This window comes from Myodes glareolus, chromosome 2 (assembly GCF_982192425.1).
Source record: "Myodes glareolus chromosome 2, mMyoGla1.1, whole genome shotgun sequence".
Lineage (NCBI taxonomy): Eukaryota > Metazoa > Chordata > Mammalia > Rodentia > Cricetidae > Myodes > Myodes glareolus.
The window spans coordinates 71,680,048-71,703,687 of record NC_142027.1 but is presented as its reverse complement, the minus strand read 5'-3'; the positions used below and the strand labels follow the sequence as shown (position 1 = coordinate 71,703,687).

The window sequence follows — 23,640 nt, the reverse complement described above, 5'->3', positions numbered from 1 at the left end:
AATGACACCGAGAGAAGGGACCATCTTGAGTTCTCAAGCATAATGGCTTTTTAAGACCTTCTGAGGCTGATGTCAAAGAACTACATCACAGGGAGAGCTGCTGAAGAAGTGGTACGGTGGGATTGACAAAGAGCTGTCTGGAGGCGTGAAGACAGGGACCAGCTGAGACAAGCTCTGAGATGCGTGGGCTGTGGAAAAGGGGAAGACTGAAGTACATTTTGGACAGGTGGCCACAGAAGGTAAAAGAAAATGCACTAGTGGATCGACATAAATGGAACCATATTTCAATTTAACATAATGAAGAGGTTGTGGGTTTGTTTTGCTGTTTCATAGATCAGTTTTAGGAAAAAATGGTTGGGTTTTTTTTTATTTTGAGCAAATTTTCTTCTCTGAGAGCATTTAGGCACAAGCTGGACGGTAAGGGGAAACAGTAAGAAAGGGTCAGATAGCCCTTGAAGGGGCTCCTCACCTGAAACTCTGACCACCTGTGAAATAGATGGAAAGTAACCCAAAGACCTCATTCTTTAAATTCTGATCCTTCCTTGTTGACATTGGGATTTATGTGCTATATTAGCTGTTTGGCGCTGTCAAATGTAATTTAGATAAGGAAGTGCTTATAAGGAAGTCTGAGATCACTGTGGGCAGGGTGGGTATGGAGGAAGGGAGGTGATGCGGCTGGGTCACATGGAGTCCGATCAGGAAACACAGAAACAAATGTCTGGTGCTCAACTCACTTTCTCCTTTTTACCTCAGCTCATGAAGGGGACCCACTCCCATTTCCGATGGTTTTTCACACCTTGGTTAATCAACCTCACCTAGAAAATCCCTCACAAAGTTACTCCGAGGTTTGTTACCACTGTGGTTCTGAATCCCAACAAGTTGATTAGCAAAATGGATTGTCACATGTACTAGGTCATATGAATTTGAAGTGTACCTGTAACCAGTTAGAGCCACCTCTAAAATATTTACCTCAAAAGTATCTACTGTATACTGAACAGATTTCGGGCACTTTCTAAGCATTGGAGATACAGCAATAAACAGTTAACAATAAGTCATTAAAATTAATTTTAAAAGTATGTCCTTGTGAAAATTAGATATGACACCACTTATTACATGTTCTTTTTCTGTTTTCAGTTGACAAATTCGTTTATTCATGGATATCGTGGAAGCAATTTTTAAAACATTGTTAGCCTGTAAAGTTTACATTTTTCCTGCACTAAAATTGTAGGTTAAAAATTTCAGCTCACAGACTCTGGGCTGCCAACTGGGGAACGTGCATGGGACCTAACTAGGTCCTCTGAATGTGGGTGACAGTTATCTGGTTTGATCTGTTGTGGGGGAGCCCTAACAGTGGGACCAGGACTTATTCCCAGGTGCATGAACTGGCTTTTTGGAGCCCATTCCGTATGGTGGGATACCTTGCTCAGCCTTGTTACAAGAAGAGGGGCTTGGTTCTGGCTCAACTTGGTATTCCAGACTTTATTGACTCCCCAAAAGAGGCCTTACCTACTCTGAGAAGTGGATGCGGGAGGGATGGAGGGAGGTGAAGAGGCAAGAGAAGGTGGGGGGGGACTGAGGCTGGTACGTAAAATGAAAATAATTGAAATTTAAAAAAAAAAATTGGAATGAAGGCAACTGAATTTTCCTCCTCACAAATTGCAAAGCCGCACACACAAGACCATGAGAGAATAAATACTGTAAGTGTGACCCCCCAGGGGATTGAATTTTATACCAACGAAATTGAAGGAATTGTAACTTTTTGTTTCTTCCTCCTCGGATAAAAGCAGTGACTGGGGTGGGAGGAGCTACACATCTTAAAGGCAAAGGCTCCAGTTGGTTGTTAGAGCCCCATTCACCAGTCCAACAGGGTCTGCGCTGTAGGATCCTTTATAGGAGCACGATGCGTTTTGCTCGGAAGATCCTTAAGACAAGAGCCACCTTTCAACGCCCTGTCCCACAGTACATCTGCATACTTCTTTAGACTGGGGAAGAGCAAACAGAATTTCTGTGTGACAAAGCCCTCTCCAGTCATGGCCGTTGAACTGATAATGCTGAGAAGAGGCCGTCACTCATCTCGGTCTCTACTCTTGAGAGCGGGGTTAAAAGCTGAGCCGTCTACAAACAGGCAGACTTTAACAAGGCGAGGTATTCAGCACTAAAAACTGCCCTCTGTTAGAGCTGCTACGTGACACAGACCGCACTTACATCTAGAGATGTTTACTGCAGTTTCTCATCGTGATAAATAGACACCATCTGTGTGTACAACAAAGGGCAATTATTAAAGACTATTATACAGCTATTAAATAATGTCTGTTAAGGAGTTTAATATGGCGAGAAGAATATCTGTATAAGAGTGTTGAATGGAGAAAGACAATGTAAAATTATACACTGTGATTACAAATTCAATTTCAAAGACACTCACAAAAAAAGTATACCAAACAATGAAGAGCGGGTCCATACATCAAACAAAATACAAATGGAGATTTGCCTTGGAGAATGGCATCCTGGGATTCTTCCTATATTAGAATTTTCTGTATATTACACATGAGAGTCATCAAACATGTCTCGATTTTAAAATCAGAGAAATATTTTTTGCAAATCTCTTTTTTTAACCTCCTGACAGAAATTCAGATTAGTGGAAGAATGCTCTGTGGCAAAGGAAATAAGCAACCCAGAGGAGTATGACCGTTTATGTCCTTGTTTTTAAGATAGGGTCTTGCTCAGTAGTCCAGGCTGAGCTTGAACTCACTGTGATCCTCCTGCCTCAGCCTAACACGTACTAGAATTGCAGGACATGATCATTTGAAATGATATTTATTCAGTTTGCTTCACCTGCTATTTATTGTCTATCAGACAATATGCGTTCATTACTTTGTATTTCTGTTTGGACTACTCAACCACAGAGAGCACTACCCAGGACCTCTATTTTCTCATGGCAGACCACGTCCTCACTACATTCAGCCAAAGCGCTGGATTTCGGATAGACTCCAGCTCACTCCCAAAGTAGGCATGTGACTACCAGCCTGGCTTTCTCCAGGCCACAGGACTGAAGGTGAACAGATGAAAAGCAAAACTACATCAGATCCCTAGAGAAGGAATGCGTGTTTGAGTAAGACTAGAAAGAGGGAATTTTCTCTCCCTACTGCCCTGATCCTGGGGATCTATAACATTAGAGTTATCAGAGAACCCTGAGGAGTGTGAGAATAAGCCAGCATGGTAGATCCATCTACTAAGGAAACAGAAAGCCAGCACTGAGGCACCTTCTCTGCTCCAGACTTAATATGCGCTTGAAAATGCCACTGCATGGCGACCTTCCTACTGAGCTAACTAACTTTGTTTTGCCTGAAACTGTGTGTCTCTGAGCTTTTCAGTCACCCCCCCCCCCTTTAAAAAATCCTAACTAGTATAGAAAGTATGCTAAAAGATAGAATTTAGCTGTGGAGTAGAGCTGGAGAGCTGGAAACAGAAATCATCTTAGGGTTTGAGCTTACGCAGACCTTGCGTATGCTGCTGTGGCTGCTCAGAGTCCACATGTGTAACTGCCTGATGTCCATAACACACTATTCCCACGTAGTCATCTACCACCTCTGGACCTTCTCTCAGACTTTTCTTTCCCAATGATCCCTGAGCCTTGGGAACAGGGGCTGTGATATAGAAGTCCCATTTGGGGGTGAATATTTCACAGTGTCTTGTCTTCTGCATATTGAACAGTTGTGGGTCTCTGTGTTCATCATCTACTATAAAAGGGAGCTTTTCTGGTAAGGGTTGAAGGGTGTCCTAAACAAAGGATATAGTGAAAGTTATTAGGAGTCATTTGAATGCTATATTCATTTAGCAGAACAATAGTAATAAGTTCTTCCCTAAGGGTCCTAACCTATCTAGCCAGAGTTTCCAGCATGGGTTACATTTTGTGGAGCAGACTGTAAATACAGTGAGAAAGTGTGGTTGCTCCTATAGCAGTTGTGCCACTGTTATACAAGTGGTCATGTTTTTTTACCAGGTCTTTCATTGCTGAGGCTCACAGGATTCACAGATGGATGATACTGATGATGACTTTTCTCCTCCAGCAGTGTGCCTAGCACCTCTGGCTCTCTGAAAGCTAGCCAGTAGGGATAAAGCATCCCAGGCAGTACCTGCTTGTGTTTTATGACTTGAGTATATGGTGTATTCAACAATAGGGTCTTACCATCAAGTTCTGAGGGAAAATCAAGAGTAATTCCTTGGAACTATGATAGAATTCTGTAAGGAATCCATCAGGACCCAAGATTTTTTAGTTGGTAGATTTCTAATTTCTGCTTCTATCTCAGAGGTTGTTTGGGGTCTGTTTAAACTGTTAACTATATCATACCTATGTAAAAATTTATCCACTTAACTTTATAATTTCCAAAGTGGTTCAATACAGATTTTTAAAAATATGTCTTTATGAGTCTCTGAATTTGTTGTGTCTGCTGTAATATCACCCTTTTCATATCTAATTTTGTTACTGGGGCCTTTTTTGTTAATTTAGCCTAAGGTTTGTCAACCTTGTTAATCTTCTCAAAGATCCAACTCTTCATTTCTTTGATTATTTGTAGTTTTTCATTTCTATTTTATTAATTTTATCTTGACCATCTCATCCTGTCTACCTTTTGGAGGTGTTGTTCATTCTTGGTTTTCTAAAATATTCAGATGCTTTATTAATTTATTACTTTGAGAACTCTAAATTTTATGTAGGCACTTAGTGCTATAAACTGTCTTCTTGGGGCTGCCTTCATTATAACCCATAGATTTGGGTATATTATGTTTTATTTTCACTGATCTTTAGGAATTTTTAAACCTTTTGTTATTGAATTCTGGACCAAATTATTATCCATTCTTTTCCTATGTTTATGTAGCTCCTGCAGTTCCTGTTGCCGCTGGCAGCCTGTTTTATTCCACCATGGTCAGGTAGAACACAGATGTTATTTCAATTTTCTTATATTTGTTGAGAGTTTCTTTGTGTCCTAATATGTTGTCAATTTCAGAGAAAATCTTATGGACTCCTGAGAGAAGTGTTTATTAGTTTGTATTTAGGTTTTTTTTTTTACTTTATAACTGTCTGTTATGTCCATTTTATTTATGGTGCCATTCAACTCCAGTGTTTTCTGTTTGTCCTTCCCTGAATAATCTGTCTATTGGTGGCAGTGGGGTGTTGCTGTCATCTACTATTACTGTGTTGAAGTTAATCTGTCTTTTTAGATTAAATATTCCTTCTTTTATAAACGTTATATAAAGTTTGTGCACCTATGTTTGGTGCATAAACTTTTAGAATTGCAATATCCTCTTGGTAGATTTTTCCTTTGATGAATAGGATATGCTCTCCCTGCCTCTTCTGGTTAATTTGGGTCTGGAGTCTATGTTGTCAGATAGTAAAGAGCTATGACTTCTTGTTTCTTGGTTCCATTCTCACAGACTGCCTCTTCCCATCCCTTTGCTCTATGGTGGCATCTATCACCATGGTGAGGTTCATTTCTTGGAGGCAGCAAAAAGACAAATCCCGTTTTCTAACCCCTCTGCTACCATTCTGTGTCTCTTTGGGGGAGTATTGAGATTATTAAAATTAAGAGTTACTTTGAACAATGTTTTTTTTAATTCTGATCCCTGGAAAGTGGTTTTTTTTTAAGACCTCTTCTGATGAACTGCTCTGAAACTATCCATTTAATCCCTGTACCCTCTTGGGGGTGTTAAACTATATCTCTTTAGACTGGCATAGTCCCTTCAGTATCCTATGTAGATCTGACTTGGAGGGCATAAATCCCTTAAATGTTTTTGTCATGAAAATTTTTTTCTTTCTTCTTTACATGTGACTGATAGTTTTTCTGGCTATAGTAGTCTTGATTGGCACTCTACGATCTTTCCGAACTTGCATGATATCAACCTGAATCCCTGTGACTTTCAAGGTCTCCATTGAAAAGTCAGGTGTTATTTTGATAGGCCTGCCTTAAAATGTGACTTGGTCTTTCTCTCTTACAGTTTTCAATATCCTTTCTTGTTCTGTACATTTAGTGTTTTGATTATTATATGGCATGGAGAGTTTTTTTTCTGGTCCTGTTACTTTGGTGTCTTGTATATCTTTCAGATCTTAATAGGCATCTCTTTCCTTAGATTTGGGAATTTTTTTCTACAGTTTCAATGACAATACTTTCTGTACATTTGACCTGGGTTTATTCTCCTTCTTTATACTTATTATTCATAGAGTTGGTCTTTTTATAGAGTTCCTGCATTGTCTGTTCACGGATTTTCCTAGATTCAATATTTTCTTTGACTGCATGACCCACTTTCTCTACTTCTCTTCGAGCCCTGACCGTCTTTCTTCGATCTGATCACTTCTGGTGAAGCCTTCCACTGAGCTTTTTCTTTGAGTTCATGAATTTTAGTTTCAATTTTTAATTTAGTTTGCTTTTTCTTCAGTTCTATCTCTGTATTCTCTATTCTATTTTCATGTCTTGAATTGTTTTTTTTAATTCCATCCAACTATTTGTGTTTTTCATTCTTTATCCCAGCCTTTATTCATATCCTCTAAAACTCCTCGAGCATATTTATAATTGCTAGCTTGAAATCACTGTCGTAGGCATCATCCAAGTTGCTTTTCTCAGGAAACCCAACTGTGAAGCACTAATTTTAGGAGGAGACATATTGTCTTGGTTATTTTGTTGATTGTGGTTTTGTAATGGGAAAACAAGCTATGTTTAATTTGACTTAAATTCTTATGAAAAACATATAGCAATTACATGCCCAGGACTAGGAAACTTAAGAAAAAGAATAAAGAAAATCATTTTACCAAGAGTAAGCAATAGTGACTGACTTTGCCAAACTAAACTATACCTTTTTTTTTGATAGTCACTGTTTGGTAAGCCACATTGGTTAGAATATGGCAAACACTTAGCTTTCCTGAACCATGGTTTGTCTGTTCCTCACCCAGTCTCTCATAGAGACTTTTCCATACAGAGCGCTGCACAGAATACAGTATTTGTCATAACTCCCAGAAGAAAAAAGATAACCCACAGTCGTATATTTTCTTCAGTTAATCCCAGAGCTAAAACTTCAAGCCAATAAAGTGAACCAACTTCCAAAAAGAGATAAACACCAGAACTAGAGAGATTGGTTCATCAGTTAGGAGCACTTGCTGCTCAGAGGACCCAGGTTTGGCTCCCAGCAACCACATGGCAGTAGGCAAGCACCTATAACTAGAAGTTCAGGGGATCTAATGTCCCCTTCTGGTTTCTATAGGCACTGCATACACGTGGTTCACAGACATGCTGGCCAAACACCCATAGTCATCCAATAAAAATAATTTTTTTAAAGAAAACTACTCCAAAAAAGACCAGAACAAAACAATGCTTTCACCTTTCTAGATTATGAGAGACAGTGATGACTGCCACACAAACAGATTTTAAAAATCAGCTAAAATGCGAGTAAGTTCATAAAGGCCAAACACGGGCTAGAACAAGTTTGTAACGTCGAAATTTTTTAAGTCCAGCCTGTTCACAGATACTAAGAATTCGTCCCCACGTGTGCCACCTTGTGCTCATGGGAAAGACAGATGGTTGGAATGGAAAAGGACACGGCACAGCTGTCTCTTTGGCAGTACAGGTGTGAAGAAGGTGACTAACGGCCCCAGCAGAGAGGTTCAAAGTTCCTCTCACATCTCTGGTTCTGTCTCTATAATGACCTAAGCTTCTGGGACAAACCGGAAGTGACAAAGGTCAATTACTTCCAAGGAAGAAACTCTCCCCAGGAAAATGGCAAAACCCCATTGATACTAGAAGAGACAGAAGAAAAAACGCTCTACCACTTACTGTCTTTAAACTAAGGCTCTATTCCTACATCAAGCCCAGACTGAGCAGCAAGCCGGGGGACCTGCTGTTAGGAAGGGGAGGAGCATAAAGATGGATGTTCATGGAATACAGGCGGACACAGAGAGTTAAAAACTGAGGGGATATTCAAGTGATCTTATCCTGTTAGCTTTACTTCTGCTCATTTCTATATCCCAATGACCAAAAACTTACAACTTTTACAAAAATTGCACCCAGAGTTTTGTTCTTTAAAAAATTACTTGGAAAGCTAAGGTACAAGGAGGAAGAGAAGGAATAAATTACATTTTAAAAGATTACACCAGCTAAGGAAGAGGTAATTGTGACCACATGTAGCTACCAAGGTTTTTCCCTTCTCCTGGCGATTCGCAGGGCCATGTGACCTCCGGCTCCCTGGAGACTCTGCACTAGCTCTGGCTTGAGGGGATAACTTAGCAAGAACCTGGTTCTCTTTGTTATGGTGATTCCACTTGTATTCAAGGTCTTAGCAGTGGGCCCATAGCCTGCCTCCCCTGCTGATCCTGCCTGAGGTGCCAGGAAGCTTTAATCTTCTCCTCCTGCTCCTGGATGGGAGGAGGCCTTGCATTTTCGATCCCTCTAGCCCACTGGTATATATACCCGACTTGAGTTTAATAAAGTTGCCATTTACTCTGGTAAATGAGCAAAGGTCTCTTTTGTGTGTGTCTCTTTTTTAACCCTCAGGACAATCGTCCATTCTCGTGGGCCCGAGTTCGGGAAAGCACGCAGCCTGAATCGGGCGTGGGTATCCACCGGAAAGTGCAGACTCTTACAACCACAAGATTCCCTAATGGATTATTGAAGGGAATCACATTTAGTATGGCTTTGGTGGATGGAGCAGGACTCTGATGACCAGGAATCAAGATAAAGCCATGCTCCTGGTTAAGAAAGGAGTGAGAGGGTCTGGGTGGACACAATACCAGACATAGCTCAGTCCTTTCCAGACCTGAGCAGGCAGAGGACACAGATGCCCTATACCGCCCCCCCCCAGATTTCTTGGTCTGTGTGGGCACAATCAACCAGGAACCTGCCCGATATCTCTGGAGTCAGGTGGTCTGACACCATCATACCAATCTCCCACCAAGGTTTCTAGGCCCGGGCACCTGAGAGAAGAAAAGCAACAGCTCTGTTCCATGCCTTGCGGCTGGGGTGGGCAGGACTCAACCAAGTGCCATCTGGTGACCCAACCAAGAACCGTGGTACTGGGTAGTTGGGCACCATTATGGTGAGAAAATACAGGGTGGGGAAATGGAAGAGAGAGCGAGGCAGACAGTTCATGGTCTGGGGAGAGAGGCGGACCTGCAGAGGTGAGGATGGTGAGGAACAGGCTGATATGAATGGCCTGCTAGCCACCTGAGTTCAAGGTGATGTCTGGGCTGGGGCTAGTGCCAAGGGCCAGATGTTTGTCCGAGGCCCTGAAGAAGTTGAAGTGGGCTTTGTTGATGTCTGAGACTCTTGTTGCCACTGAGGGTGGTGCAAAGGCCTGTGGTCTAGGCCAACCCCTGGGGCCACATTGGTGTCCAACGGCCATGTCGCTGTGGGGGCCATGCCAATCTGGGTGGCCTGTGCTGCCACCTGGAGCCATGGTGATATTCTGGCCTAGGCTGCTGCTGAGGATTAGATCTGTGTGCATGGTCCTACCACACCTTGGGTCCGAGTTACTTTCCCTGGCCTGTGAGGCCACCAAGGGCTACGCAGATGCCTTGGGTCTGAGCTGCAAACTGTGACCATGCTGGTGTCTGAGGACTCTGCTGCCACTGGGGCCAAGTCAATTTGGGTGGCCAGTGCTGTCACTTGGGGCCATGGTGTCATCTGGACCAGGGATGCTGCCCAGGGCCATGCCGGGTCCGCAGCTCTGCCACAGCTAGGGTCTGTGTTCATGCTTGTAACTTCTGAGACTACAGAAGGCCATGGCAATGCTTGGGGCCTGGTTTGCCTCCTGGGGTCATGTTGGTATCCAAGAGTCATGCTGCTATGGGGGAACCATGCTAATCCAAGTGGCCTGAGCTGCCACCTGGGACCATAGTGACATCCAGGCCTGGGCTGCTGCCCAGGACCATGTCTGGGCCCATGGTTCTGTCACAGTCGGAATTCTTGTTGATATCCATGGCCACCAAGAGACCACACAGATGCATGGGGTCTGGGCCATCACCTGTGGTCATGAAGATGTCTGAGAACCATGGTGTCATCTATGCCCAGGCCATTGCCTAGGGCCATGCCTGGGTCCATTGCCCTGCAGCAACTGAGGTCTGGATTGATATCCATGGCTCCTCTTACTACTGAGGGCTCTGTGGATACCCAGGGTCTGGTCAGTCATCTGAGACCATGTTGGTGCCCAAGGATCATGCTGCCACCAGGGCTGGATCAGGGTGGCCAATGCTATCATCCAAGTCATAGTGATGTCTGGGCCCAAATGCTGCCAAAGTTCACGTCCGGGTCTGCGGTCCTACTGCAGCTGGGGTCTGTGATGACATCTGTGACCTGTGTTAGCGCAGAGAGTCATTGGAACCATGTTGAGTCAACCCTGCCCTGACCCTGGGATAGCTGGCCCTGTTCCTTGCTGAATTCTGCAGCAGAAGACCTGGTCCTGTCCCTCAGTGGAGAACTGTGCCCCCCTCTCCAAGCTTGGGAAAGATGACCCCACCCTTCACCACAGGTGTGCTCCTCAGCAGGGCAACACACTAGAGCTGACCCTGTGGTTGGGGATACAGGTGAGCAGGCCCTGAGGGCATAAGAGCAGGGGGGCTGACCTTGTCCTTCCCTATATGTCCCCTACAGCAATTGGAAGAGAAGGCCCTGCATCTTACCTGGACAAATCAGTAGAGCTGGCCCTGGTGAGATGCGTGTGAGTGAGCCAGACCCAAGGACCTGACAGCAAGAAAACTGTCCCTCCCTGTTCCTTGCTGCAGGATACACTGGCTGAGCTAGGCTGGAGAGGCCGCCCAGGTAATGGCAGTGAGGGAAATCTGGCAGACTGACCAGCCCAGCTCCCACCCAGACCCAGAAACAGGGCTAGGAGTTTGCCCACCCCAACACCCAATGAATCTATGAACTGTTGGAGGAAGTGAAGGGGGCAAACCTACAAATTCAAAACAGCAGGATCTCCACAGCATAGGACAACAACAGGATATACCAGAGGAGCCCTAGTGAGTGCCCATTATGGGTGGTACAGCAGAAGCCAGAAGCCTCTTCGAGCCAGGCTAATGACTCCTGGCAATGAACACTTCAGGTAAAGATGATGGACTAAAGGGGAAACTGTGACTCAGCGGGACACACTACAGCTTCCACAACAAGATCCTTCTCTCTTTTCGTTTGCTTGTTTACTTGCTTTGTTTCATTTGGTTTTTGAATTTTTTTTTAATTTGAGTTTGTTTTGGGGGGAAGGTTGTAAGGACAGAGGGGAGGTGTAAGGGGATGGGGAGATAAGAGGAACTGAGATGCGTGATATGAAATCCACAAAGGGTCAATAAAAGTTAAATATATATGTGTATATGTGTTATATATGTGTGTGTGTGTGTATATATATATATATATATATATATATATATATATATATATATATATACATGGTATGGTGACCAGAATCCCAGGCCATAGTTTGTACTTGCCACATAAGAAGTGGTCGGTCACCTAGCCTGTCGCCATCCCTAACAAAGGGTCAGGATGTTGTTCTGCTCCTTCTTTGTAATTTGGAGGATGCCTGAAAAGAGATGTTAATTCAGGCCTATGTGACAGAGCTGGCATACAGAGCAGGAAGACATGACTGAGCAGGCATACATAGATGTGGACATGACCACAACCGTTCACCTGGTTACCTAGGAAACAGAATGCTAATGAATTCCCCCTTGGTTTGTGTTTTGGTATATAAAGCTGTTTGGAGAATAAACGAGGAGAAATTTTCAGGATGTGAACTCAGGATTTCATGAGGGATCAGTGAAAATCTCCCTTTTGATAAAGCCATGTGAGTTGTCCCAATTATTCCCATGCCTCTCCTCTGGTCAGGAGAGATAGTTTACGTTTATATAAGGAATGAGAGTGGTGGTGTTGCAGCTTATAACCAGATGCTCCAGAGACAGTGACAACAAGATTGCAAATTTGAAGACAGACTGAGCTACATACAGATCAAGATCCAGAAAGGAAGCAAAGAAAGACAAAAAAAGAGGAGAAGGGAGAAGAAGGAAAGAGAGAGAGAATGAGAATAGATGGACTGACCAGATGTGGTGGCATGCCCTGTAGTCCTCCGTACTTGGGATGTTGAAATGGAAGTATTTTTTTAAGCCATGGAAATCCAGGTGAACCTGGACAATACAACAAAGTCCCATTAGAAGGAAGAAAGGAAAGAAGGAAAGAAGGAAAGGAGGGAGGAAGGGAGGGAGGTAGGAAAGAAGGAAGGGGAGGGAAAGTGAGGAAATTGGAGGGAAGGGAAGGAAAGAAGAAAAAAATGATATATTCTTTGAAGTGCCAGCAAGAAGAATACATATAGTTAGTTAAAGATAATGGAAAACAGAAAATGTTACTTGGAGTCCAGTGAAGAAAAACCCTCAGCAGACTTTTTCTCTAACAGAAAGATCTTTAGGTTCCTGGGTGCTTCCATGCTGAAGGACAGCAAAACTGACACCATTGGCAGGTGAGTGGGCTAGAAGGAACAACTTGCTTATTATGCACAAAAGTCTGAGTTTAATCCCCAGTGATAATAAAAAAAAATCTGCTATAAAATAGTAGGTTTCCACATGGCTCTTACAAACATCCTTAATGTTGGTCATCTCTTCTGCAACCTCTTCTTCCCAACATTCTCCCCACTAAATATCCTTTCCCGTTATTCACCTTTCCCCTTCATATCACCCAGCCTATTATTTTATAAGGGATACATTATGTTTAATTGGAGTACCCTACTGTGCTGGCTAGTTTATGTCAACTTGGCATAAGTTAAAAGTCATATGAAAGGAAGGGACTTCCATTAAGAAACTGCCTCCATAAGATCAGGGTGTAGGCAAGTCTGTAAAACATTTTCTTAATTAACGATGGATGGGAGAAAGCCCAGCTCATGTGGTGGCACCATCCCTGGGCTGGTGGTCCTGGGTTCCATAATAAAGCAGGTTGAACAGGTCCCAGAGAGCAAGGCAGTGAGCAGCACTCCTCCATGGCCTTTGCATCAGCCCCTGTCACCAGAATCCTGCCCTGTTTGAGTTCCTATCCTGACTTCCTTCAGTGATGAAAGGGTCAGCCAAATAAACCCTTTTCTCCCCAAGTTGCCTGGGTCGTGGTGTTTTATGTTTTATCATGGCAATAGTAACCCTGACTAAGACACCTACACAGGAAATATGTTCATCCTAGGAGCCTACTAAAAAGCCCATTGCTGGGAGTGGGGTACCTCCCCTCAAGTTGCGGGACATAGGTGTCGCAGACAGCCCCCAAAACAACACAGGCTATTGTCATTATTCCTGATTGTCCAAGACCCTATTGCTGAAGGCACTGCACATGTTGGTCCATAGGCCGTGGAGAAATCAAGTTAGTGTTTGCCAGAAAGCATCCTTCCTCCTAGCAATGCAGTATGCATGCTATAGGAATGGGGGTGTCATCAAAGTCTTACCCAGGAATGAGCCCTTTGAACTGCAGTAATCACCCACATTGCAAAATATGCCCATGGATGCAATAGTAATATGAGGGTAGCCAACAACATTATGATTAGATACAAGTCCTGTTCCACAGGAGGGAACATACGCCTGGCACTGTAAATCTGGCCAAGAATCCACGGTTAAGGAGCTCACAGGCCCCAGCGGTGAACTCTCTAGTATTATTTTGCAAAATAGGCATTGCATCTAACTGTTCTCTGAAATCATATCTCTCTACCCATAAATTAGTAAAGCTCTCCGGCCCCAGCAGAGCAGTTTCTTTGTGCAGCCGAGGGTGGTTTGCTCGGAGATTCCCAACCAGCTACAGGGGCAGAGAATTAAGTGTCAGTTGAGGGCTCAGTCACAAATGGGGCATCTAGACAGTTCCTTTTCCCCAAGGCACAGAGACCATTGCAGAGGAGGGGCAGAAAGATTGTAAGAACCAGAGTCGAACACTGTGTTCTGAACACGATAGGACGGCTGCATTCCCAAGCTCACAGCAGCTCTGGCTCCCTGAGAAAGACCTGGCTTAAGATCAAACCAGTCAACATTTTAGCATGTAGTGGGAAGAAGTTCATGACCCCTACCCCTAACTAAGGAGCTGTGGCGAGTTTATGGCTTCTGGGGCAGGGAGAACCTGTTTTCTTTAAGGGCGTGATCCTTGTAGGTTGACCACACTCTAATGGATAGCCCTGCACCCAGGAAGATGTGGGCAGCACACGTTAATTGGTGGGTTAATTTTTTTCTTTAAAAAGAACATGGATTTGGGGGGTAGGGAGCAGAAGGTAAATCTGGGAGAAGCTAAGGAGGGAGATGTAGGTGAATATAACCAAAATACATTTTATGAAATTCTCAAAACAACAAACAAAAAGTAGCCTTTTGGGGATAACCTCCCTACAAGAACATGTCTGTCACAATGGAGAGGCACACCCTCTACAAAGTCTTCCTTCATCCCTCTCCTGAAAAGGAGAAGAAGAAACACACGAAAAAGACCCTGGTGCAGAGCCTCAATCCCTATTTTATCGATGTGAAATGCCCAGGATACTATAAAATTTCCATGGCCATTAGCCGTGGACAAGCAGTAATCCTACAAGCAGAAAACGATGGCTGACAGAGGGGTGCTCCTCCAGGAGGAAGCGGTATTGATAGTATCTTGATTCAAGATGAATGGAAAATGATCCCAATAAACACATTTTGTATTTTAAAAAGTATTTTAAGTGGACTGTAAAAACCAACCATTTTTTTATTTTAAAAAAATTATAAGTAACTATTTGTAACTCTATGTTTCAAATCACCTAAGAAAATTTAAATTCTTAATTCCCTTTGGAGATGGCTTCCAATCCTGGATGGCTCCTCACTCACTCACACTATTATCTATCTACTGATTTTTGAGAGTCTGAAAAACTTGAAGCCTGGCACTGTCCCAAAGATGAATTCAGAAATGATAGACGGATGACTGTCTCATCCAGGAGTCCATGCGTACTCAAAAGGCCAGAGAGGGCCCTGGTTTAAGAGACGTCGATGTAGAGAGTACATAGCACACCTAGCCTCCTATCTTTCTTTCTCTGAGGGAGCGTCCAGGTCATGGTTTTGCTTGTTGCCCAGAAGACCAGCCTTGGGCAGATAACAGGGTTAAGGAGGAAGTTGTCTCCTCACCAACCTTTTCTCTCTCACTACGTGGTGGTTTGGGCAGTCTGCCAAGGTTTCTATGATGAGTCTTCAGAAAGAGCTGAAGGTCATTAAGGGGGTTGTCTTCTGTCAGCTAATCCTCACAGAGCCTTGAAGCCACATGCCTTGGTCATATCTGGACACTTTACAGGGTCACCGGCTCCTCAGGTCACATTTCTGCTCTTTCCTTTGGGCCTTGACACCTTGTGTAAGTTTAGGTGCCAGATAATTATTGACTAACGCTCTTTATCCCCTCATCCCACAGAATACAGAATTTCTAGTTCCCATATCTTCAGGTATGTCTTCCTTCCCTTCGCTAGAAAAACTCACATTGCTTGATGTGGCAGGACACTCCTGTGGTCCAAGCACTTAAGAGTCTAAGTTAGGAGGATAATAAGTCATCCAGGCTACTCAAAAGACTAAATCAGATAGGTAGATAGACAGATAGATAGACAGATAGATAGATAGATAGATAGATAGATAGATAGATAGACAGATCGATCCCAAACCCACAGCACTGTTAAGAAATCAACAGTATCAAAACTTTAAGCTACACAGTGATTTCATGTTCCTCTTTACATTCTTAATCACAGGGGTGGAAAAGAACTTTAAGAAATCATCTGTATTGTACCCTGGTTCAAACAAGTAAGGTATTTATTATCTGTGCCTTGTAAGGCCAAGTCAAAGAGAGGGGAGCATAATTTGTTTTGTGGTTATAAAACAAATCCTGCCAGAACCAACACTTCAGTGCTGGTCTTTCAGCTTCCTGCTGTACTTTCCTTCAATGTGCTCAGCTGTTTGCCACTGCTAACAAGTAAAACAGCACGTCCTGAATTGTGAAAACCCCATAGACAGAAAACCATTGTCTAAGACAAGAACCTAAGCTGTCACGCACCATTTACTTAACCAAATGCACCTAGGCATGTCGCCTAACAGTTCCTTACCTCGGTTTCCCAATTGATAAAAGAGAGATGATAGATCTCACATAGTAAGACTTAGAAGATAGATTGAGTCAAGGACTTTCTGTATAGTCTTAGTCTATACTTGACCCAAATCAACATCACAATTCACTATTTCCTATAGCCATCTGCAGTCCCAGCTTGTCCCCTCATGCTAGGACCCTCTGGACCGTCTGGAGTTAGTGCCGTTTCACTCACTCTCTTTCCTAAATTGCAGTCTAAGTCTGAGTTCCTTTTAATTCTAACTTCTCAATACTGTCAAATCCCTTTTTCGACCCATCCTTTTCTCTGACGAGACGTTATTTTCGTTCCGATCTTCTTGCCTAGACTGTTTCAAACATGTCTTCGCTGCCTTTATTTTTCTCCAGCCAACTTTGTTCAACCCATGAAAACACTCCATATCACTTCTGGTGGCAAGTGGTCTGTGATTTCTGTATTGTGTCAATCAGGCCAGCACCTCGGCCATTCTCATTAAGTCTAACGCCATCATGGTAACTTCTGATTCAGAACGGAGTCTAAGAATGTATTTTTATATAGTCCCCAACATGGGTCCAGTGGTTGTTTCATGAACCATGGCTTGGGAATCATCAGAAAAGAAAACTTACCACCATTGGAATGTCTTACAAAGCCCTACACAGTCTTACCTACCCCTTGGAGGAAATGGCGTGACACCTTTCTCCCTAAGGTTTGCTGCCACCAAATTGCTCTCTACAGTCCTTGTGCCCAGAGATCAATGTGCACAACTTCATGATAACTCCTGCTTGAAACCCAAGCTCATTGTGTTTCTGCCCTGTGGTCACAAAGGGCCCTGCACGGAAAATGACCCTACACTTGGTGTAATGCACTGCTCCTGCCCTGAAGTTCTTCATAATTGTTGGACACAAGCCACTTCATTTTCATTTCGCTCTAGGCCTGCAAATTATGTGCTTGGCCTTGTCCACTCAACTCTGAGCTTCTTGGAAGCAGGAGCTGTTTAGTATTCACTCAAGATCTTCCTGGTTAGCCCAGAGGACTCCTGGTACTGACCAGAGGTTGCTTAAATAGCCTCATATATTTAATGAATATATTTAATGAATATATGAGCTCATATATGAATGAATGAAAGAATATAATGAAGTATCACAAATAAATCATGTGATATGGCTAATTAACGCTGAAGAACAAACTGTTTATACTTGGGAAAGGGGAAAGCTAGTTGACAAACACATGGGATTATGGACCAGATTAAACAAATAACATCAATTTTCTAGCTTTGTTCTTTAGTTACTCAATGCTGTTCTCTTTCTGAGCCCCATTCCCTTTTCGTTTTTTTCGTAATGTAAAACTGCAGGTTAATGGAGCTTGCAATGACACCGGCCAGTGCCACACTGTGCCAGGGACTGTGCTCCATTCTGAGTGCAGTGGGAAGGAAAAGGGAAGGCCATGGAAAGGTGACTCGGGCAGGATCCCTGCTCTCCAGAAGCGATTAAATCCCACTCCTCAAAGGGATCTTCTGTCAAAGATGCGTTCACGACATGGGAGTTCTACAGCGATGAAGTGAGAATAAAGACATCAGACTTGGCCAGTGGCCCGGCTGCCTGAACAGTTCAACTGACAAAACGTCTCAGCCTGAGCACAATTCCTCCACTATGCAATCTGTGGGCCCGCTAGTTAACATTGGCAAGCATCTCAGAGGTGCTCCTGAAGCATAATAAGCAAGCGGCTGTGAGGTCGGGGGGAGGGGCTTCTGCTCCAGGGTGTTAGAGAGGAAACAGAAACATCAGCTATCAGAGCAAGGCAATGGATTGGGGAGGACAAACAGCCCCCAACTCACAATGATAAATCACTAGGGTTGTCAAAGGGGCTCAGCCCCCATACCCCCTGCTGCCACGCCAGGTAACTTGCCAGGCTCTCAAAAATGACCTGGAAGTTGGAAAAGAGGCTCCTGAATTTCCATAGTCACTAGTCTTGAGTTTCTCATGCTTAACATAATTAACTGTGCTAAATGTTTGCCAGCGTAGCGCCGAACACATTGTCCTTGCGAGTGCCTTTTCTCTTCCCCGCACATACCCTCAGACATCACCCACTTGTTTGCAGTATGCGTCATGGTGAAGGCAAAACTCTTAACTAAAAATGCATGCATTTTAGCTTAAATGTTTAGTGCGGTGCTAGCGACATTAGAAACAAAAGTAAAAGGTCCTGGGTAAAAACATAAACGACAGTCAACATCTTTAACCTCGTTGGGGAAATGCAGACCTGATACAGCTAGCAAGCATCATTTCCCTAGGGTAGATGAGCCAAAGTTTTCTCATTAGCTCCTTTCTCCCTGTCACAAGCATCCAGGTACAATTAGGCTATTACCTACTGTTTCTCCTATACATTGTGCTCAAATAAGATAAAACCAGTCACAATTTATCCTTAAGAAAGGCATGTAAATTGTCACAAACATGCATTTTAAACAAAGAATGGCATCTGCACTCTCTTTTAAAGGCTACCTCTTTTTGTCGAGGAGAGGGGGCATAGCCATAAAAAGAGATGACTGCTCAGCATATACATTTCACATGACAACTTTTAGAGAGAAATGGAGTATTGTGTGTCTGTCAAAAGTTAAACTCCACCTTACCTTTCATGCTACAGCGCTACCTTTGAGCATTTGTTCAAACAATTAACCCAAAGAATGTCCAAAAACGTCCAGAGCTTTTCATCACAGCCGGCATGAAATTAGGAACAACAAGTAAACAACATGGGAATCGGGGCACTAGTCGTACAAACATAAGTTAAACACTGTAGGAGCTAAGCAGTGCCGTATCAAAAGTAGAACTGTCCATCGTATATCTTTAGCTGCAACAAAAAGAGGTAGCCTTTAAAAGAAAGTGCAGATGCCATTCTTTGTTTAAAATGCATGTTTGTGACAATTTACATGCCTTTCTTAAGGATAGATTGTGACTGGTTTTATCTTATTTGGGCACAATGCATAGGAGAAACAGTAGGTAATAGCCTAATTGTACCTGGATGCTTGTGACAGGGAGAAAGGAGCTAATGAGAAAGCAGTACGCTTAGCAATGTGCTGGCAGGGTCAGGATGGAAGGCCTACTGCAGTTGTGTACAGACTTCTGTAGAATAAATCTTACCAACACTGTTCATTTCAGTGCACCAATGTGCCATCACAGAATGTACAGCTACACAGAAGCCCATTACCCAGTGCTTCCATAGTACGGGAGTGCACATATGGGATCTAAAGAACATAGATAACATTAGAATGTACTACAACCATTAGGATATTATGGTTTATGAATGCACTGTATAAGCCTGGAAAAAGGGCCACCAACATGACAAGGCTAACCGCATTCAATGTAAACTAATGAATCATATCTACTTTGTTCTTCAGTCCCAAGTTTTTAATCTCAATCATTTCACAACAAAAATACATCACTTTTATAATCAGAAAGATAACCAGGTGTGTGTTTCTTTACTTGTTAAAAACCTAGGCATGAAATCAGGGTGCATCGCTTTTCCAAATCTTGCTAGAATAAAGCATTCCTCCAGAAAGAGCAATTTCATTTCTGCGATCAATGGTTGAATCAGTTAAGTCATACCATTGTCAGTCATGTGTGGGTAAATGGACGGTAATACTTCCAAGTCATTTCAATAGAGAAATGCACAGCATGGGAATTCATAGGGCAGGAACTCCCAGGAAACCTAATGCTCTCATGTCACAGAAAGGGACCATCTTCGATGAGCCCTACAAGGCAGATATAAGGGACAACAGCCTCTCCATGTAGAAATGATCTCCAGAGAAAACAGAACTGTATGTTTATTTTTTCATTAATAGAAAAATGACTTTATTGTTGTGGGGACAGTGTGAACACAATCGTAAATAGAGAAGCGAATACAACTCAATTGCACAGGTAGGAGTCACTCCCCCCTTTGTTTAGACAGTAACAGCTCATGAGTTCCCAGAATCGCTCCTTCTCAAAACATTTCCACATGGATGCTCTCAGCTAATCCTCCTAAGAACCCTGTGGGACAGGTAGAGTAAAAAGGACCACTCCTAATTTATAGGTAAGGACACCAGGACTTGAGTGGACAAGTGTCTTGTCCAAGCCCAGAGTGTGTGCTCTAGACATCTTTCTAAGGCCTTTTGAGAGGGGCCTGGTCAAAGCTCCCTGTTAAGGGCACTTTTCTATTCTCCAACAGGGTCTTCCATCAGTTAGTGTTTTATTTGCACTTGACAATATTGCCTTCAGGTCACCTACAATTGCTATTTTGTCCCTACTTCTTTAATTAGGGGCTGAAAGATAATTCCACATATTCTCAGCCTGTAAATATTCACTTTCTTCCTTTTATAAACTCTTTCTATAAACTCTCTGAAAGATAAACTCTGGATCATTCCTTTTTCTTGAAATTTGCGACCGTTTCTAACACTGGAGGCATGACAGTTGGAAATGTCCACACTCGTGGCATTTACAAAGAATCTGTAAACAACTTTGTGTGTCACGGTTTTAGACAATCTTGGCTCTCTAAATGGGATTGGCCATTTAGATAAGGAGCCAAAGAGACTCAGCAAATACAAATTCTATAAAACCACAGACCTTAGGGGATCGAAGACCAGCTAGTCTTCTTACCTTTGCTTTATTAGGAGAAGCAATGTGTTCTGTTTAGAGTGCAGTGTCCCCAGTAAATTCTGAAAAGTGGCCCGTGTGTGGATCCAGAGACACAGAACTACCAATTCCAACCAGCTTATGTGATGCTTCTTGGACAAGTTCCTTAGACACTGCTCTCCCTGCTTACCTCGCAGGGTCATGGTGGAAATTAAATGGCCCTGAAAGTACTTTGTATATGAGAACCTAGAATAAAAATCAGTAAGATAGATAGATAGATAGATAGATAGATAGATAGATAGATAGATAGATAGATAGATGATAGACAACTTTTGAAGATTACTGCCATGAATGAAGAACAGTGTAGTAACAAAAATGATGCAGCACCAGGCAGGTGGCCAGGATTCTGCAGTCGGAACAGGACAAGGAGCTGGGTGCATACTAATGCCGCACCTCTGCTGAGCCTACTGGTCAAAGCGCTGCTCACCAAAATACACAGCGTCCCTTCCCCAGCCAGAGCGCTCAGCTGGGCTTCCAGCTGCATACAAAACTGGGCTGACCCCCAATGCCATTTGGCAGAGCTGTAACAAAGACCAGCTAGTAGCAAAACCGCTTCACCTGAAGCATTTGTGAGGCTGGTGGGGCGGGGGATAGTCTTCAAGAATATAGGTGATCCATAATGTATTTCAAAGGCAAATTGTGATCAAAATGAGGAGAGAGGAGAAGAATGTGTGTGCTTACAAATGAGAAAGGAAGAGGGTGTACAAGAAGTCCCTGGCTTCTGGTAAGAGCATTCAAGATGAGGATAAGAACTCAACTTCAACCTCTCAAGGAAATGCTTGGGAGGGGAAAGGAACATAAGCCAACATTAGACCAGGAAGTCAGTTCTGGTGACATTTGGGTAGGGCCTTGAAAGCAACTGTTACTTGATAGGTAAGTCGGAAAGAAGTAAGGACATGATTAAGAAAGCCAACCGAATTAAGGTGCCCTTTCTTTCCCTATACTTTTTTTTTTCAGCTTTGAGAGATGGGATCTATTCCAGAATGTCCAAAAGAAAAAAAAAATGTTGTTGCTATAGAAACGAGTAAGCAGATTAAACTTGAAAGACCAGTTTTAGAACAAAGAATTTAATAGTCAGGACTCCAACAATTAACCAAGAAAACATTTTAAGTAAATATCTTTTGGGTTTGTTATTTGTATATTAATTCCAGGAAGATAAAACGCTATTATAGAGTGAGAGCATCACATTTTCACATTTTAATTGCATCATTACCGGCATAAAAGGCTATGCTTACACAATTAGCACAGAGACCTTATTAAGTAGAAGCGCACATCTCTGACTCTCCCTTGATTACATTGTAATTGAGAAATATCACTGTAAATCCAACAAGCACGGAATCAGCTTTGATTTTCTTAGACCTCCCAAGCTCTGGGAGCGCATCCTCTAAAACGAAAGACACAGTGAACTGCACAAAGTTTCCCCTAACCCATCTCCACAGCAGTCAAGTTTGTGAAGGAAAAAGAAATGTCTGTTAGTACGCGTGCTTTGTGCCTTCCCGGATGAACAACAAGACTGTGGGAAAAGAAAGGGGTCAAAGGCTCAGCCACCAACTGCCCTCTGCCTTTGGGTTTCAGTTCTTCCTCTCAGAGAAGACCCTGGTCCTCACCTTGGGGACCTGCCCAAATGGGGGTTCTGGACCGAACTTCCCATACAGATGAAATGAATAATCAAGCAGCCGTATGTTCCTCTCCTTTTCTGCTTTACTTCAAATAAAAACAATCTCGATAAAAAGTGAATACAATGTGTTCATTCTACCAAATTCGTGCCGTCAGAAGTTACATTTATGGGACAGGGAGATTGCTTGGATATCATCTCTTCTTGTGTATTTCCAGAGTCAACAGGCAATGAAGTATGCGAGTGTGTTCACGGGTGTGCGTGTGCGAAGCCAGGGGAGGGGGACTGGCAGAGGGGCACAGGATGTGGCTGGAATCTTACCATCTCGTTCTCGTCTCCTTCATTGAGCAAAGCATGCTGGCCCTTCTCAAGGTGGTCCCCCATGGAAACGCGCTCCGCTCCTGCTCCCCGACCCTTGCTTGCAGCCGCTTCCAGGACCAACTCCAGAGCCACCTCCTGACGCTGGATCAAAGAGTTAATGATCCTCCAGGTTAAAAACTCCTTCTTGAGCACACACACCTTCTTTCAGCAAATGACAATACTTAGCCAAGTGGACTCCTCCCCCGGGCACTTTGTGCCAGGAGGAATTTCTGGCTGCTCGCTGCTGCTGCATTCTCTCAAGGCAGCTGTCTCCGAGGAAGCCGCTCCCAGGCGGATCTTTTTGGACCCAACTTACAGGGGGAAAACTCATTGCCTGCCCACAGCCTGCCAGCCTAAGGCATCTGACTGCAAATCCAGCGGGACAATGCGGAGTTGGCAGGACCCTCGGGAGAAGCGGGCTCAAGAACTCCCAGGTCGCTGCTTTATTCCCAGAAACTAAGGAACTGGGGTGCAGGGAGGCTAACAGAGCTAGGTTTTCGTTTGTTTAGTTGAAGTTCCCAATCCATAGGTTTTCGGTACCATTCTCATTCGTTTTGCTTGCAGATAATATAGGTCACTCATAATCCACCTCAACAGATATTTATAATTGCCGACCCCTTTTGCACACACACACACACACACACACACACACACACACAAATATTCTACTTGATGTGTTTAGAGAATTAGACTTGCTTTTCTTGAAAACCATGTAGTAAAGGCATAAAAGCATAACCAATTATTCCAGGCAGTCCTTTTAAGCTCAAATGTTTGTTAGCAAATTCTTAGAGATGTCCATAAACAAAATATTCAAGTGATCAAACAACCCCAAAATATGGGAGGTTGTTTTTTGTTTCTTTGTTGATTTTTTTTATTTTTTTATTTTATGTGTCACAGGTGTTTTGCCTGCATATATGACATGTGTGCCTGGTGTGA

The 23,640-nt window shown here is 43.2% G+C and overlaps 1 protein-coding gene across 3 annotated transcripts in view; it reads right to left on the bottom strand.

The window, feature by feature from the left end:
* Positions 1-22,995, bottom strand: part of Atp13a4 (ATPase 13A4) — a 129,896-nt gene extending 106,901 nt beyond the window's left edge. Inside the window, exon 1 of one of the 3 annotated variants that reach the window (XM_085685387.2) lies at positions 22,666-22,995. In XM_085685387.2, the coding sequence (XP_085541513.2) occupies positions 22,666-22,728 (63 nt within the window). In that variant the 5' untranslated portion in view covers positions 22,729-22,995. The remainder of the gene's footprint in view (positions 1-22,665) is intronic. The other 2 variants (XM_085685385.2, XM_048453941.3) reach the window with 2 other exon arrangements.
* Positions 22,996-23,640: the final 645 nt, after the last annotated feature.